Here is a 12,941-nt window from a genome sequence, read left to right as displayed (position 1 = left end):
CTCCTACCCAAAACACTGCAAATCACCATCATTCTTAAGTTGAGAGACTGAAATCCAGAATCAGAAAATATTCTGGATAAAAAGTTCAGAAAACAATGTCTATATCTAAAATAACTTTTGGCTGCATGATGGACTTGTGGCTATTTTCTTGATTGTTAAAATATGAAACTTGTCAAATAGCTAGTACCCTAATAATGTAAAAACTCTCCATGAAGGTTTCTATAGAAAAGGCAGCTCAGCTGACATTTCTAAGGTAATCTGAGTGTGTTTCATAGTGAAGTATGTATGACATGTTTCAAAATTATTTTCAGCAAAACTACATTTAGGAGACCAACATTTTCTGTTCACCCAAGCAAATCTGAAGAGAATGTTCCGTTTCTAAAAGCAGAAGTGCACCTCGTTATACCTAATGCGGTAAGATATGTGTCATGTAGGTAAGGTAAAATACACTATTTTATAATGTGTCTGCATTTGCACAAGGATGTGGATACATTTCTACTGAACCAGCACCAATTCAGAAACAGAACAGTTGCTCAGGGACTTCAGTGCACTGACAATACAGAAGAAATGTGTTCACAGTCACAGTATTTCTGGTTTTTGTCTTAGAGGTACTTGCAAAATCTGGCCTTTTATTGTTCAAGTATACTTCATCAATTATATTGCAATCTGTTCATCAGTGGTCTTTGCAGAATAAGGATTGCACATAAGAAGACTACTCTTCTTATAGTGACTGGAATTGTTGGAATAGATTTTGCATATTTGGTTTTCTAACTGTTTTGTCCCTCTCATGATTTAAATCCTTTGTTGAATAAAAACAATGAACATTATTTTTGGTCATTTTAGCTTTAATCATTTCATTAGGAGTTAAGATGACTAGAAAGAGAGCTCAGTAGAAAGGAGACAATTCAACAGCAAGAAATGAGTTGCAGATTTCTGTGTGCAGAGAACAAAAAGGCAGCCAGGTTGAAAAGAAAGAATAGATGGACTTGCTTTTCTATTGTAGAGTAAGATAACTTTGTGTCAGCGATATGTATGGCATTTTATTTTACATATGAGACAATAGCTTAATACTATCCAACTGTTTTATAAGAATGGAAAGTTTTACATTTGTGAAATGATAATGGAAGAAATGTTCTAAGGTGATACTCCTTTGATGTTGAAGCTATGTTCATTCTGTCATTTTGTTCTACTGCACACGTGTGTGTACATGGTATACACAGTTTCTGAAAACTGTCAGATTTTTACCTTGTCAGTATTTGTGTAAGCGTAATGTCCCAAGCTCTGTCCACTGCAAAGGGAAATATACCTATCTTTCTTTCAAGGCTGAAATTCTTGACTGATCCAGGGCAGCAATTAAGTAATGTTGAGTAATGTGCCACCGTATTTTAACAAATAGGATTTTGTAAGTTCCTTGTTCTAATACATACAATTACTCAATCTGTTAAATTGATTTGTAAAACATTAGAGTCTCTTTTTAGCAGTTTGTATACAAGTTCTGAGTACTCCTGTGGGATGATTTCATTGTTTCAGAATAATGGCTTACACTTGATAGCTATAAGATAATGTTCTAAGGACTACAAATGAGGACTGAGAGTATCCCATGATTGATGTTTGTTCTGATGTTTAGAAAAAAAATGATTTTCTGTTCTTTCCTGGATCACTCTCAGGTAGATTCTTCCTCCTATTTAGCATTCTGGAGGACCTGATATGTACCTTTTCTCAAGCTTATCCTACATAGTTTTCAGATAAGAGCAGGATAAAGCTACAATTAACATTATTCTGACAGTGCAGTTGAAAAAGTTTACTGTTTGGGACTTCCTGGCTGTTTGTGTAATACTAAATAAAAGAGGCTAGTGGCTGGCCTTTGGGCTCAAAGCCAACTGACTGAAATGACTTCTGTTTACAGCAATAAATGCTTTTCCTTCTGAATCCAGGAGTTTGTATTTAAACTGTGTCTTAGGAACAGTAGCTATCATAATTTATGCAACAAACTGTGCCTGATTATTTATTTGTGAGTTTTTTGTTTTGTTTTGTTTCATGAGAGTGCTATTTTACAGCATCTCAAACTATGCCAGGGGCATACTAGAATTTATGCAATGTGGAGGATGGCAGACTAGAGCCTGTGTTTTGAGCCTGTCCTGTTTGCTGGTTGATCTGGATTCAGATCAAGAATTCTTGTTTTACTCTGGTCATTGAATAAGTTATCTACCTGTCTGGCTTGGGTATTCTGGATACAAAATCCACTGTGAATATGGAAGTTGTGATTAGGGCTAATGCATGGAGTTTCATTCATTTTCTAATTACTGTGTTCTTTTTAATGTTTTTGAAGCAATGCCGCTTTTGGGAGAAAAAAATCAGTACTTAATCAACAAGAATCTTTGTCACTGTGATCTAGATGATTGTTGTCTTCCTTGTGTTGTAAAGATTCTTTAAAATGAGCATCCATACGCACATTTATGACCAACCTTCTTACAATTCTCACAGAATTTAGGATCCAGAAGTTCAGAGAAAAACAGAGGAAGATCTTGGTCTGACTTTTCTCATGGTTTATAATTCTAGATTGCAGGAAAAAACGCCTTGTAATGTATATCCCAGTTTACGAAAATGTTTTAGGAGGTGTAAAAACAAATTAAAAAAGAAAAAAAGCTACTAATACTAGGATGGCAGCTTGTCTGCAGTGTAACGGTACAAATAGGTTGCAGATGTATGTATGTAGGTATGTTTCTTTTTTAGCAGCAGACATAATCTAAAAGTTTAATTGTGTCTGGATCCTCTGCTGGGGCATGTTCCATGATTCACTGTGGTTGAAGTAAAGCTGTGATCTTAGAGAATGACAGTCAGTTCCATTTTTTTTCAACAGTATTACAACTATTTTGAATAGGTGATGGTTCCCAGTTTAGATGATATACAGCAAGCTATCAATCGTATGATTCAACTGATTTTGGATGTAAGTCGTGGAGTTGCGCAGTGGGGACAGAAGCATTTGCTAAAATCTAGTTTAAAAACAGAATTAGCATCTTCAGCGGGACCAGGAAAATTAGCCAAAAAGGAGGAAAGTAAGTTGATTTATTTTGACTTTTTAATTATTTCAACTTTGAATTCTAATAAAAATGCCATATTCTTGTTATGATTCCTTTGGAAAATTGTTAACATCTAGGAAAATTTTTCTTTCTGATAGTCCAGAACTGCGACATTAAAATTGATTGAAACACAGAAGTGGCAGAAGAAAATTCTCATAAATAGCCCTTTTCTCTGCTTTGACAAAATACAACATTAGCAAGTAACCATTTTCATCCCCATCAAGCCACTCATCAGCAATGGTCAGGGAGGAAGAGGTGCAAGAATCAGATGTTATTGTTTGGTCAAGGAGATCTATGGAGTGTGTTGGCATGGATGAGGCAATCTGAGACATTGTTTCTGGTGTCCAGATCCCTGTGATGATCTTCATGCTGAAATAAAATGCTCTGGTTAAACAGTATGAGTGTCAGGAAGAGTGAGCTTTCCTCCTACATTCTGTTAAATCTGCTTCAAATGCTCGGGCGCTTCTCATGACAGAAAGGGTTAATTAGATCTCACAACTGTCAGTGTCTACAGTGACTCTGATTATATCAAAAGTTCATCAAATATTTAGGCACATGATAGATTGCATTTTACTTTCCTTCTATTTGAGTTTACTTTTAAAGGAGACAGAGCTCCTGTTTCAGCATTAACAGTGTAACTCGAACATCAGCTATCAGTGTTTAAACCTTTCAGATAAGACTCAAAAGACTTAGATACCAACAGCTAGATAAGTGCAGACTCAAAACACAAACTTTATTTTTGCACTCATAAAAATTGTGACTTGGCAAAGTTTTATGTCTTTTTTATCACTAGAGACATTGGAGTATCTTAAAGTTCTAGATATTTACAGTATTTTAAGGGGTTTTTGCAGTTTAAAACATTGTTACATGAATTTAAAAGGAAAAAGCACATAATATTGATGAGGCCTTGTCATGTTGTCGTTGCAATTAAACTAGAGAAAGTTTTAAATTTTAATTTAATAGGAAATTATAATTGTGAATGAAGAAGACTCTTTTCTTTCTGTTTGGAAACATTAATTCCAGGCTGAATGTGGCCTAACTCTATAAAGCCTGGCCTGAATTAGCACTTGGTACCTACATGTTAAGCAGTTAGACATGTAAAGAAGGTTATTCAGCCTTACTGAACAGCATAGTTGGTTGCTGTTTAGAGGAAAAATATCACTAACTGGACTTTTAACGGCTTTTAAATTTAAATTTTATTTTGCAGAAAGAAATGAAGGTGTGATAAAAAGAAAACTAAGAAATTTTTACTCAGGTGTTGCAGAAAATGAAGATGTTTCTAAATTAGTTGTGCTTCTCTCTTCTTCTGTGAATTCTATAAGAGAAATGGCGAGTGAAGCTCTGCAGGATTTTCAGAAATATAAAGTGCTTTGGACAGAAGATAGAGATGCCAAAATTCAGGTGAGTTTAATGTTATTCTCCTGCGGGACTGTTCGTCATTCATCTTTTCATAATTTAAAATTAGAAAATGTTGAGGAAAGAGAAAGATGAAGGAAAAGAATGTAGAAAAGTCTAACAGCTCAAATTTTAATTTTCTCTATCAATAGCGGTAGGCATGATAGTCTATTTCCTAAGCAGAAGGGATACCATGCTACCTACTTTTGGGATGAGGGTAGGGTTTTTCTGTTTCTGTGCTTTTCTAGGGGCTGTTAAAATGGTCCTAATTTTTTAATTTATTAACTTTTTCTTTGTTTGTCTCTGAATTTTGGACCATAAGAAATTTCTATAGTCTTGTATGACATATACCAAAACTCATAGTGCATGTTAGAGCTTCAGTACTAATTACTTGTGCGTTTTTCTGTATGGAAAGTATTTAAGCTCTTTTTTTGAGTTGAATGCTTATTTTTATTTACCACCCTTTCTTTATTTTTAGTGGATGAGTTCTACAATCTCTATTCAACAGATAATTCTCTATTCCCTTCCTTGTTGTTTGAATTATAGAATCTTGGTTGTTGTCAAAAGGGTGACTTCTCTAAGTTGAATCTTCAGAAGTGGTAAAAAAAAAAATGTGGCACCTACTACAGAAAGAAAAGGATTGTTTCCAGTAATTAGAAGTTTTTGGGAATTCCACTTCACAATATTCACATTACTCTATAATAGCGTTTTAATTTAAATTCAGTAGAAGAAAGTTGGCTGCCATATCTACTTCATTTAACCTCATTTTAATTCTGTTTTCTATCTAATGGAAATATATTGTATATTGTGTTGTATATAGATAGATCAGTGAGTATTAAATCATCTTGTTTACTGGAGGAGTACTGGTCTCTTTTGGTTGGAGCACTGCGACTTGCACTAAGGAATATGTATTATATGCAGAAGCAAGAATTTTACCATTAGTCTAATTAAATTGTTAGTCTAGACAAATAAATATTGTGAGTTTTACCTAGATAATGCTAAAGAAAAGAATATTGTTAGAAAAGAACCTCAATAATAAGGCATTTAATGTTTGTGCACACATACCCCTCCTTTCTTCAGCACCATGATTCTCCCACTGCCTGTATGGGTACTCTCAGACAAAAGAAGTGGGAAACATCTTTCAGCATTTATTGCTTACCCATGAAATATAGACATATTGAATGCAGCTCTTAAGTAACATTTCCAAAATGCAGCTTTTCAGAATGACAAAACCTTTTGTACACTTGAATTTTTCGGCTCATGGAGCTCCTTAGAAAATTTCTACTGTGGTTGTTTTACATTGTACTGGTGTTGTAACTTTTCAGCATGTGCAGGCACGTATTTTTTTTAATCTCTGTTAAGGCCACCTGTTTTCACAAAACCAGTAGGCAACCAGTATGTCTTGGATGTCTGTTTCTCTGTCAAATTTGATTGGAATTTGTCAACAAGACTGAGAATTATTGACAGAGAATTTAATATATTTTCATGCCTAATCACATGCATATTAGTAATTTAGAAAATGAATGGAAGGCTAAATACATGTATAATATTGATATAATTTTTCAGTAATTCCTGAATAAGCATTGCCACCTACTTTACCAAAAATGTGAAAAATGGCATTTGTTAACTCACTTATTTACTTTCACACAGAAATTTTTGGCTAGTTGTCCATCTCTCACTGAAATTAGAGAAGAAATACTTCACTATGTTATGTTTGAGCAAGAGATGGAAGATTTGAAATCCGCTATTATTCTTGGTCCAATTGAACTGCACACAGGTTAGACATTTTCTTCTCTTTATACATAGTAAGGTAATAAATAAAATACTCACGTTACTTGGTTTATTCTTTGAAATAAAATGTTTACAGATATGAATGGAAATTACCAAGGTGTTTTATCTTCATATTGCTTCTCTCTTTAGTACTGTTTGGATTCTAGGACTTTTTTTTTTAACTGTTGTGCAGAATATAGGCAGACTTTCCAATCATAAAACCTTTTGAGCATGACAGTTCAGCCAGTTTTTGGTCCAACTCTGCACAGTCTCCTGAGCAAATCATGTCAACCTTGATTCAATAGGTCATACTTTTGTATAATGTTATTAGTGCATTGTTGTTCTCATTGCTGCTTGGATAGATCTAATTTAGATAGAATTCACAATCATAGGAGGACATATCAGAAAAGATTTTGAGGAATCATTTGCTGAAGATAGAAGAGCGAAGCACTTCAGGAAATGTATCAAAGCATATAAGACAATTGACAATAAAATCATAGCAGAAAATTAGATGATTCTTAGGTTGGTGTTTATTGTGTGAATATTTCTAAAACTGCCCATTCTAGAATCTTTTTTTTTTTAAGGTAAAAGAAAAATCAACATAAATTGAGAAAGAAGAATCGTTAGAAGAAATAGAAGTAGTCAGTGAAGAGTTTCAGAACTGCTAGCTGCCAACCGTACATTTAAAAATAATGCCTTTATTGCTGGACATTCTGAGTACTTCTATGTCAGATGATTTAATGTTACCATTAATTAGAAAAAATGTCAATTGCTTTAGCAAATTTTACTTATATTAACATTTGGATATGAATATTTCTCTGAGTAATCAGAAGTATTTGAGTATACAACACAGAGCTGGAAAGCTTAGCTTTAGAACTGAAACAGAATATTCCACCAGTGCAGAACATTCATCATCATTTTGGGATAATTTCTATTAATGGTGCTTTCTTGCTTTTGTACAGCTTGTGAAAGGTTAAATTACATGCTTCATCTGCATATGTGATTTCTTCACGCCTCACTGAGTGGTGTATTTCTGGCAATTGTTCCATCTGTCATAAGCCTAAAAAGAAGTCAATTTGGGATTTTAAAACATAGATTTATTTTTTTTTGTCTGATTGCCAAGAGTCAATATCCAGAGCTTGTCAAGTATGACCATTCAGTATGGTTTTTAGCACCTGCTAAAGACCTCCATGACCAACCAGGCATTCCCACAGAACCTTCTAGCAAATGTGACTTTGAGGGGGAAAAAAAAAAAAGCTCCCTTCTCTTTGTCATTTTTTCTTTGTAGTGGTGAAATTACATTCTGTCATAGCTGTAAATTTTTTATGGAGTTAATGAATGTATACTGGTATTGCTTTGATCATCTTTGGCACTTATCTCTGATGCCAAGTTAGCCAGTGATTATAAAGAGCATGTAACTATAAATCAACTTCTTTGTTATTGGCACAAGATCAGCACATAGCTGCATTAACTTCTCTTTCATTATCTGTGGTTATCTCAGCAGGAGAGATGGCTGCTCAGGCATTCCCATGTTTAGCATCCACAGGTCTCAGTATGTCATGTGTTTTCCTATCCATCTCTAATGTCTTTTAAGGTACAGAAGCTGGTGCAAATACCAGGTATTAGAATGCGTTCCCTCACACAGCATGTGTTCCTTCAGTGCTGTACTGCTTGTTGAAGAATTAAGCTATTTTTACTATGACAGAAGTGAAAATGCCAATGGCAGTTATCCCTCTTACTTCACATGTTATTATGTAGCTGGCGTGTCTTCCAGTCCCTTATCCTTTTTTAAAATTTCTGTGGTGGATGTTTTCATGGTCATTATCCAGGAAAAGGTAGTAAATGTGTCCCTTTCAAAATATCAGAATGGCTACATTTCTAGTGAGCATCCCTCTACATCTGAGATATTAGACTGACAAATAAGCTCTGTACAGTTTTTCTTCCTTGTACATCAGAGAAGACACAATCTACACATTCTGTCTGGAGTTCGCTTCAGGATCTTGGTGCCATGCTATCCCTAAACTTCTCTGTGAATAAGACAATTTGTCACACAATGAAACTCACACACACCTGAATAGCAAATTTAGTCTTGACAAATGTAAATTGTCATTAAAAGGAGTGGTCTGTGTTATTAATGTAGTTTACTAGACTCTAAGTTAGATACTCAGGAAAAAGACTTGAAAACTGTACATTAGATGCCATTATACATGTTCTTTAACAGTAAAATGAATAAAATAAAAGCTGGGCATGGGACTAATGAAAGCACTACATTCTCTTTATGTAGAACTTTGTGCAAGAAACTATGGATGTTTAAGGGTAAATTAAAAAAAAATAACCTTGAATTCCCAGTGAAAGCTCTTAAAGAATTAAAGCTTTTTCTTTTTTTAAGAACATGAATGAGATGTCAGTCAGGCAGTATGAGAAATGTTATATAAAAGTTGAATTAGACAGTAGTTTATGAAAAAAAAAAACAAGTAGCCAATTACTTGGAAATCACAATTTTGAAAATAACAATTTTAAATCCACCTGAAGGAAATACATTTTGTATAGTGAACATTTGCACTTAAGAAATTCATTCTGTAAGGTGTTGTTTATTGAAAACTGAAAAAATGCAGAATATTTTAAGTACAAATGTGTTTGTGTGTATAGTCTGTATATGCTTATACACATGCATATAAATGCACAGTAGAGAGAGAATCACAGGAATTGTAGAATATCCTGACTTGGAAGGGACCTGCAAGCATCACTGAGTTCAACAACTGGCTTCATACAGGACTACTTAAAACTACTTAAAACCATATTTTGGATAGCGTTGTCCAAACACTTCTTGAATTCCAGTAGCTTAGGGCCATGATCACTGCCCTGGGTAGCTTGTTCCAGGGCCCAGCCACCCCCAGTCAAGAACCTTTTCCTAACACTCAGCCTGACCCTCCTCTGATGCAGCTCCATACCACTCCCTCAGATCCAGTCACTGTCACCAGAGAGAAGGGACATCTAGCATAGGCTTCTTTTTAGATTATTATCTATGGATTTTTGTATTTTGGAATCAAAATTGTAATGCTGATAGCAACATTTCTAAAGAAGAAAGTGCATCTTTTGTAAAGTTTATTCAATAAGTAGAGAGTTATATACCATTAGTATCTTTTAGTTCTGTCCCTGGAGTATGAGGTATTGCTTGTTAGAATCCTAACTTGTTCTCTTCATAAGTTAAAGTGGCAGTGATTGGCTTTTCTGTCTCTTCAGTGTCAGTCTGGGTTCATACATTGACTACTCGTGGTACGATTTGATGCCTTGTGGTTTTGCTTGTGAAGTATTCCCAATCCCAGTACTGAAATCCCAAGATACCATTTAGACAACAGAAAAAAGCCATTTAAATATCACTAATCCTCATATGCTTGGTTAATATATATTAATTAAATATAATCACCAAGAATTTAAATTAATAAGAAGAGATTTTTCTTTTTTATTCATCTTCTTTGTATGTTCTATTAGATAAGCTTTCCAGTGTGTTTTATGGATATACCATACGAAAACAGAAATGTATTTCAGTATACTAGAGATTGTTCAAGTACAGTAATTAGATTGCACTACTGCTGATATTCCACCTAATTGCTCTATAGAACCATATGTGATGTGTGGATTTTTTCTTTACTTGCTTTTGTTTCTAAATCAGGACCACTGAAAATAGAGTTATCAGTTGAAGCCAAAGCCTGGAAGTTACTCCTCTGTCGTTATTTAAATGAGGAATATAAAAAGAAAATGACAGACATGGCATCATTCATAACCACATATTTAAAGAAATTGTCTCGACCTCTGAATGACCTAGATGATGTCAGGCTTGCAATGGAAGCTTTATCTATCATACGTGATAATAAAATACAAATGGATATGACTCTGGGACCTATTGAAGTAAGATGACTTCTAATTTTTTCTTTTTATTAATACAGTTTCATATAGTAGGAGTCATAAAATAAACTGAGTACCCAAACAAGCTTACTGTCATGAAGGATCATCATCAAAAACAAAGCAATATTTACTATTTATTTTGTACCCTGTTTGTAGAAAGAGAGTAATAAAACAAGGTATGCAAACTACATAAATGCAAATAAGTTGCAAATGAGAATAAAAGATAAGTTCATTATGTAATAGATACATATACAAGCATTTTATAGTTTGAAAAACATACAGTAATAAAGATTTTATAAATGGCAAAATATTTCAAAACTATCTAGTTTAGTTTGGATAATAATTCAGTGTTCAGAAAAAGATCATTAAAGTCTAAATTGAGGTACTAGACTACAGAAAGCATTGAGACAATAAATCTTTACATATATTTAATATTCAATTTCTTTTGTTTGTGTATTTTTCTAATATTTCATCATATAAGTTTTTTTCGAAGAAATATTTTTTACTGTTTTGCCCTCATTCATTCACCATCCTTATTTTAAAAGAAAAAATCAGTATTTTATGCCTAAATTATATGATGTTACTATATTTGAGATATTTGTAACACATGAGAACTATGTTTCTGCAGATCAGTTTTAAGTGGATCATTATTAAGGTTGTTGTTGTTTGTTTTTTCATCTAGGAAGCCTATGCCATTTTAAACACATTTGAAATTGAGGTTACAAAGGAGGAATCAGAAGGAGTTGATACACTCAGATATTCTTTTAATAAATTACAAGCTAAAGCTGTAAGTGTATAAAACTATTTTTTTCAGAGTATAAAAGGTGATATGGGACCAATTGTCACTCCATCCTGTTTTCTTAGTCTTTGTCTCAGCTGCACACTAGTGTCTATCTATACCTTTGTTTAGGATGTTCATTTTCTAATTTTATTTTACAAAGCGGTTCTTTCCTATTTAAATATTATGACAGCTCTTAGGTATAGGTTTAAAAGCTGCAAGATCATAAGGAATTTATTACTTTTTCTCGTTCTTTCTACTGCCTTCATTTCCTGTTTTTGTTTCGTTCTTATCTGATCAGGAAGATTACAGCACTTAGATTACAAGAGTTTAATAAGTGCATACTCTGTCACTGCCCTTACCCTTAAATGACACTTAGCTTTATTGTTTAGGACAGACTTGCATCCCTCAAGGCTCAATGCGTATTGGATGTTGTCCTGAAGTGTAGATCCTTAAGTGGAAATATATAAATATTTTATTGGGATAAATAGATCTTGTCACACAGATTATTTATTCTAGAAAGGACTCAAGGGATCAAGTGGTACTTTTTTCAGTTCCACTTCATGAAGCTCTTGATTCATTCTCTCAAACTTTTGAACAAATAATCAAAAAATGTTTTGGAATGGAAAGGACCTTAAAGATGCTCTAGTTCCAAATCCCTAGCTGTTGTCAGGGACACCTTCCACTAGACCAGGTTGCTCAAAGCCCAGTCCAGCCTCACCTTCAACAACATTTCCAGGAATGGGGCATCCATAAGTTCTCTAGACAACATATTCCAATGCCTCACCACCATCTGAGTAAAGAATTTACTCACAATATCTAATCTGAAACTACTGTCTTGTCCTATCATTACACTCTCTGATAAAGAGTCCCTCTCCACCTTTTTTGTAGTTCTCCTTTAGATATTAGGAGTTGTTAAAGAAAATGCTGAACCATTATTGATGAAGAGGAATGTAATATTTTGGGTTTGGAGAGTTTTTTGGAAGGAAGGAAGTACCCTTTTGTTCCCTTCTCACCTGTCTTCATAATGGAATTTGTTTATTTATCAGTGGAGGGAGCGGTTTTTTTCTTCCACTTTTTATCTGAAAAATTGATCATGTAGCACTGTAAAAGAAAATAATACCTGTTTAGCTTCAAATCATTCATTTTTGTAGTTCAGAACTTTAATAATCTTGTGCATAATTTTTTATTTATATGTAGCTCAGATATCTGTTCCTTTTTTCCTTTTTAAAAATAACTTTCATTGTTAATCTTCTGTCTGTCAGACCAGAGTTCAAGATGAGCTGATTCAAGTTCAGCCCAAATTTAAAAGCAATTTACTGGAATCGGTTGCAGTTTTTCAGGAGGATGTGTCAAACTTTGAAACATCCTATGAAACGGTAACTAATTTGAACTTTTTGTTATGTGTAAGATTTGTACTTAATTTTTCCGTATTTTTGATTTGCATTGGTTGGATGTCAGAGTATTATTCTGTCGAGCTACTGAATGTTTGATGTCATGGTTGCTAAGAAGGCATTGTTATAGGTCAGCATTTTTAGGCTGGAGCAACAGAAGTGCAAACAGCTCTACAAGTGAAAACAATCCTGGTGGGGGTTCTTTCCGTGAAGTTTTGATTTAGAAACGAGTTTAGAAATTGCTGCACATGTTATGACATCTTTTATTACAGCTCAGTATTTAGAAGACATTCCTGGGCCACTCAATGTTTAATTTTGTTTTAAAAACGAAAAACAGAATATGAGAGTCTAGTACTATTCAATTTAATTAAGCCAATGAGTGAATATTATCTTTTATTAGATTTACCATTGTTAAGTATTACATTACCAACACACGTAAGTTGATTGGATCTTGACTGTCAAAAGATTGTGTAGTTCAGACTTCAGTCACTTTGGGAATTAACATTCAGTTTCTGTTAATTGTTTGTTTAAAAGGAAGGCCCTATGGTTCCAAATATTCCACCTCAGGAAGCTAGTAATAGGCTACAGATCTTTCAGGTAAGAAAATAAATGGTTAAG

At 33.9% G+C, this 12,941-nt stretch overlaps 1 protein-coding gene across 2 annotated transcripts in view; it reads left to right on the top strand.

The window, feature by feature from the left end:
- DNAH8 (dynein axonemal heavy chain 8) overlaps positions 1-12,941 on the top strand; it is a 127,196-nt gene that overhangs the window by 33,650 nt on the left and 80,605 nt on the right. For both annotated transcript variants that reach the window (XM_021389444.1, XM_021389445.1), the window contains 8 exons: positions 312-414; positions 2,882-3,056; positions 4,288-4,481; positions 6,126-6,252; positions 9,919-10,154; positions 10,834-10,938; positions 12,195-12,308; positions 12,858-12,920. In XM_021389444.1, the coding sequence (XP_021245119.1) occupies positions 312-414; positions 2,882-3,056; positions 4,288-4,481; positions 6,126-6,252; positions 9,919-10,154; positions 10,834-10,938; positions 12,195-12,308; positions 12,858-12,920 (1,117 nt within the window). The remainder of the gene's footprint in view (positions 1-311; positions 415-2,881; positions 3,057-4,287; positions 4,482-6,125; positions 6,253-9,918; positions 10,155-10,833; positions 10,939-12,194; positions 12,309-12,857; positions 12,921-12,941) is intronic.

Source organism: Numida meleagris, chromosome 3, assembly GCF_002078875.1.
Source record: "Numida meleagris isolate 19003 breed g44 Domestic line chromosome 3, NumMel1.0, whole genome shotgun sequence".
Taxonomy (NCBI): Eukaryota; Metazoa; Chordata; class Aves; order Galliformes; family Numididae; genus Numida; species Numida meleagris.
The sequence above is the reverse complement of the archived record's forward strand: the minus strand, read 5'-3'. Positions and strand labels throughout refer to the sequence as shown.